At 31.2% G+C, this 5,538-nt stretch overlaps 1 protein-coding gene across 1 annotated transcript; it reads right to left on the bottom strand.

Annotated features, from left to right (window-relative positions):
• Positions 1 to 2,903: 2,903 nt before the first annotated feature.
• Positions 2,904 to 3,854, bottom strand: LOC120524514 (olfactory receptor 52Z1-like). Its single transcript, XM_039746349.1, has one exon. The coding sequence runs from the start codon at positions 3,843 to 3,845 to the stop codon at positions 2,904 to 2,906; it is 942 nt and encodes a 313-aa protein (XP_039602283.1). The 5' UTR covers positions 3,846 to 3,854.
• Between the last annotated feature and the right edge of the window lie 1,684 nt (positions 3,855 to 5,538).

Here is a 5,538-nt window from a genome sequence, read left to right as displayed (position 1 = left end):
CATATATTATTGTGTGATGAATTGTTCTTCCTGTAATGTAATTATACATTATACTGTATATTATATATAGGCAGTAGACTAGTCACAAATACCACAATAAAGAAATAGTCCAGTGAAGTATTTGGAGAGGTAAGTTAATAAAAGTAAAGTCTGTTGTTAATGATGTTAGCTAGCGGGCTGGCGCAGCACATGATGATGTCATCAGTGTGAGACAGCACCGTCTTGCTTTGGTGTGTATTCTTACAGCAGTTAACACGACCAGCTTTGAACTGATTGCTCGACTACTGCCATTATTAATGTGAGAAACATCTGTCCTCAGTTTTTATTAGTAAAATACATAAGGAAATATGTTAAATATTAGTGCTACTGAATACATCCCAAGAATAAAATGCGTAACAATGATTATCTAAGGGAATTAAAAATCTTTATTGTAAAGGCGAGAATGCTGCAAGGGAAATTTAATGAGGGCCTCTAAATTTTTAAGATCTTCAATAAAATTGATCCAGCAGAATTTTTCATTGACGCAGTAAATCATGTACCTCAGGACACCACTTGCAATAAAAAAGAAAATTTGAGACTGAAGATTTGGTAGAATCAGTATCAAACTGACAAGTAATATGATTGAAGCAGAAACCTTGACAAGTTTAAAACAGACTAGATCACATATTAAAACAACTTAGCTGTTAGCTAAACAAACAAGCTTAATGGACTGAATGATTTCTTCTGTTGTTTGTCAAATTTATATGTTCTCATACTGTGAGGATGAGATAGTTATTGCACTCCAAAGTGGAAACAACCGAGTCCCCATACACTAACAAGGATAAATAAAATTAGATAATTCATTGAGAATATTATAGTTAAAGATGTATTTCTTAAAGATGTAAATGGTTAAATTTAATTTAGATTTATATTTCAGTCATGTTGAAAGTCACAGGTGATAATAAGCTTAATAGGACTAACCACATTTCTGCATTCGTTTACAACTATTTCTGAGAAATTTGCAGGAGCTCAAAATAAAGCAAATTGTGTAATCCCACAAATGAGTCCTCATTCTGCTCCAAGAGAGCTGAGTCTAGTATATTTCATTTGTCAGAAATCTAAGGGATCTTTCTAGTTGACCAAGCCATCTCATGTTGATTATCTGCATGGTACTATGGCAAATGTACAGTACTTTCAGTTTTTTTTTTTGGGTTTACCAAGCTTCTCTTTATACCATGTAGATATTTTCCATAGTTATTCAGAGACTTTGAACCATCATTTAGGTGATTTTCTGAACGCACAACTTAATTCTTTTGGTCAATACTCAAAGCTAATGAAGATCGATGACGATGGGGTTGCTTGTAAATCGGGAGTTTCTTCTTTCACTACTACTTTTATTTTCAATGTGTAGTAGTTCCAGTACAGCACAGGTCCACTGGTATATCTCGTGATTCCCTCCACTATTAGGTAGACTCCACCTGTGGACACCAAGCTAATCTTTTCTAGAAGAGAGATATTTTATTTGATTTGTATATCAAAATTCTATTCCAATTTGTTTTACATCTCAGCACCATTTCTTTGTTCTGTAAATCATTACTTTTCAAAGTCACACAGTATATTAATGAAAACAATAGGCCTCTCTTGTAATAATACATTTGAAAGCCTTCATTTAAAGTTGTCAATCAAAAACACACAAGGAATGCAATTTAATATCTGTTACTAATAAATAAAAAAGAAATAATGGAACATAGTTTAAATATTACATGTTGAAAGCCTTTTAACATGCCATGTGAGTTTGAACAAGTAAGTCATTGTTAGAAAGTAAAATACGTTTAAAAAACTTTATAATGCATTACAGAAAAAAATACTACTAAGCTTAAAAGGAGCTTCATTATTAGTGTTGAGATGATTGATGGAGAATCTCACATGCATTAAGATTAAGTAAGCATTTAGCAAAGTATTTTTAATTATTTTTCTTTAGTGTTATATAAATAAACATTAGCTAATTTTAAACCAGTTCTAAACACAGTCACGTTTGTTAAGGATGTTTATAGGACAGCAGAATAAAGTAGATTTTTAAAATTTATTTTGTGAAAATATTTCCAATCGCATCTATTCACACTTGTACATTTAGTGGAAAGCATTTCAAGATGAGCATATTTTTACAATGAAAGCTCGTGACATTGAAGTCCATGAGTTTTATTACTCATTAACCCATTAAAACATTGATAATAACCCTCTGAATCTATCCATCAGGGTTACTATACAGTAAATAGAGCCTATTAAAATCTGTTCAGTAGAATTATAACAAACCATTTAGGAGGTGGCTTGTATAAGGTAATGTGCTTCAGTGTTTTGCTTTAAAATCTTTTTAACACAGACAATACAAACAAAAACAAATAAAATAATTTTATTTTGGTAAGAAAAAAGTTTAAAGAAAATCTAAACTTAATAATTTCATTAAATCGTTGTTGATTTTGTAGATAACCTTGCAAGGAATTCATACTGAAGAGATAATATAAAACAAACAGGAAAGAAGACTATGCAGTTATGAATTAAATTCTTCAATAGCAAGGGATACATTTATGATCAAAAATTATTTTCATAACAGTATTCATGTGTTGTTTCAAATGGAAAAAAAAACATTGTGTGTGGACTATCAAAGCATTTAATGTTTTTATTATTTTCAGCACTCATCCTTGTATGAATAGTTTAGTGAGCACATAGTAGTATCTTAGAAAGATTTTACTTAATGCTGGCATCCAGTGTTAAAAAGTTTATAGTTTCCTCAGCTGACATATCTGTTGTGTACCAGCCAAGGACTGTATTCCACACTGAACTGTTAAATTTATACTATTCAGTTCTCCCTTCTTCATGACAACAGGAATTATATCTAGAGTGAGGAAAATTGTTTTGTGATTAAATCAGTCATTTGGATTAATTTTTATATTGAACATGATTTTTTTCAAACATATTTTTATCTTCTGGGTTTTAGCTCCATAAATGATTGGATTGAACAGAGGAGGAAAAATTAAAAAATAAACTGAGAGTATCACACGAGCTACATTAGGCACATGCTTCATGTTGAATCTACTTTGAATAACCTCAAAACCCATCGAGGCAAAAAAGTTAAAAAGTGTTATCAGATGTGGAGAGCAAGTGGTTAATGCTTTGGCTTGTGACTCCTTAGAAGCTTTAAGACATACTTTTATTATCTTCACATAAGAATATATAATTAGAAATAGTGGAGGGGTAAGACTAATAAAAGTAGCTATCAGCCCATAAATATTATAAATAATAACATCCGTGCAGGCGAGTCTCATAACAGAGTAGTTATCACAATATACTTTTTCTATGATCTTACCACACAGTGGTAATTCAGCAGTAGATATTGTGAAAGCCACCATCGATACAAAAGGAAACAGCCATGACATAAGTGAGAGCTTGTACACTGTTGAAGTATTTATTATGGTGTGATAAGTCAGTGGGTGACAAATTGATACAAATCGATCATATCCCATTACTGCTAAAATCATAAGTTCACAAATGCAATATGTATGCAAACAAAAAATCTGCATTAAACAGGCAGCTTTGGATATTTCATGGCTGTCGGAAATTAGGTTCACTAAAAGAGATGGGGATAAAGCAGTGCTCCCTAACACACCATTCACTGCTAAACTACACAAAAAAATAAACATGGGCTCATGAAGGCTCTTTTCTTTATAGATAATGCCTATTAGAACTACATTTGCAGATATTGTTATAATATACAGTAAAAATACAATTGAAAAATAGAAATATTTCGTTTCACCCATTTGACCGTACCCAGCCAATATAAATGATGGCTCATAGGAGGAATTGTCCATAATTTTCTTTTCCAGAGGTGAGGTAGTCTGTAAAAAACAGGTAAATTGTGGAGATGCACAGATATGAATTAGCAAGTCACAGAGTAAGAAATAGCTGTCTGTCATGGATGTAAATATTATAAAACTAAGAGGTATAAATTAATCTATCTATCTATCTACCATATGCTTACTTTTAAGGAGTAATTCAGTTTTTTCATATAGAGTATTAGCAGTACAGCCATCAAACTGTTTCCCCAATCCAATTTAGTGTACATTATTTTGATTATGCTTAATAGTAAAGACTAACATACTTAAAACATGCCAAACCGTGAAATATTTTACTATTTGTAATGTAAACCACGTAATTAATGCAGAGAACATTAACTATTTGCCTTTTGTTAGTGTTTTGCTTTCACAAATCACTATACCTATGAAAATTACTAACATAATCCTTATTGTTCTTTTATTATACTCTTTGCAATGAGTATATTTTCCAAAAGTAAAAAAGGAGTATCGGCAGTTAACTAGATGGCAAAGCATCTCATCAATAAGAAAAAATCAAATTAACTGAAAAAAAGTAAGTTCCACACCTAATTATACATCTTTTTAACAGTATGTATTTAAATTTATATTGAAATATTTTTAATTTAAAATACAAAATCAATGACAAGCATTGGACAATTTCTCATTCAATATACAGTAAAAATAAACTCTGCATTAGTTTATAAAGACAATTATTTGTTAACATATTCTTTTGCAGAAGTCATACTATTAACCATTATTAACTATTCACCACTATTCACTATTACATACTGTAGAATATGTCACACTTGCATAGCAAAACGCCTGTTTGTTAAAACTGGCTTTATGACACAATAGTAAGTTCATCTGTTTCGATCGCATTATGTATTTACAAACCTCTGTTTACCGGAAATGCCTTACATCTCTGTTTGACTTGTCTTTTTTCATTGTGCATTCTAGCCCTTAGATCTTTGTCCTTCTTGTTATCTTTCTTCATCTGAAATTCCAGCCCTGTTGTGGACACCAGATGTACTGTACATCTCACGGTTTACTATCTCACACTAGCCACTTATCCCTGTTCATCAGATATTTCCATCTTCTTGAATAATGTGCTCTAAAAATTAAGGCTAGACTAGCTGTAAAGAACACTCTTACCTTTTTCTCATCTCATTGTCTACTGTTAAATATATGATATATAAGGCAAATTGCTTTTATACTTCTGCTCATTAAGTGCACTGGGAACTTTTTTTATGCTGAGATTCTCTTTAGGTGGATGTTGCAGCAAAGGGAATTAGAGTGTGCATTTATTTAGGAAGAACTAATTAATGGAGAATTTTTTTCTTATTTCTATTTTTGATGGTGTTGTGTATAGTAAATCTATTGCATAATCACATAAAGGAATAAGCTTGTGTTGCCAACTGGTGTTATAAAAAGTAAAAAGATAATTTACCATTAACCTGGAAATTAAAGCATTCCTAAGTTATTAAACCCCTTAAACAATAACACTGCATAGTCATCTTCTGAAAAGGCTAGTCTCAACATTTTCTTTTTTCAGCATATACTGTATTAATAGCTGGCCAAATTCTTGATAAATCTTGGACTGTTAGTATAGTATTTATATCTAAGGAGTATCAGTAAATTCCATTTCCATTGTTTGGATATAATTTTTCCAAATGTAGACAAATATTGCAAA

Source organism: Polypterus senegalus, chromosome 2 (genome assembly GCF_016835505.1).
Source record: "Polypterus senegalus isolate Bchr_013 chromosome 2, ASM1683550v1, whole genome shotgun sequence".
Taxonomy (NCBI): domain Eukaryota; kingdom Metazoa; phylum Chordata; class Cladistia; order Polypteriformes; family Polypteridae; genus Polypterus; species Polypterus senegalus.
Note: the sequence above shows the minus strand (reverse complement) of the source record. Positions and strands in the feature narration are given on the sequence as shown.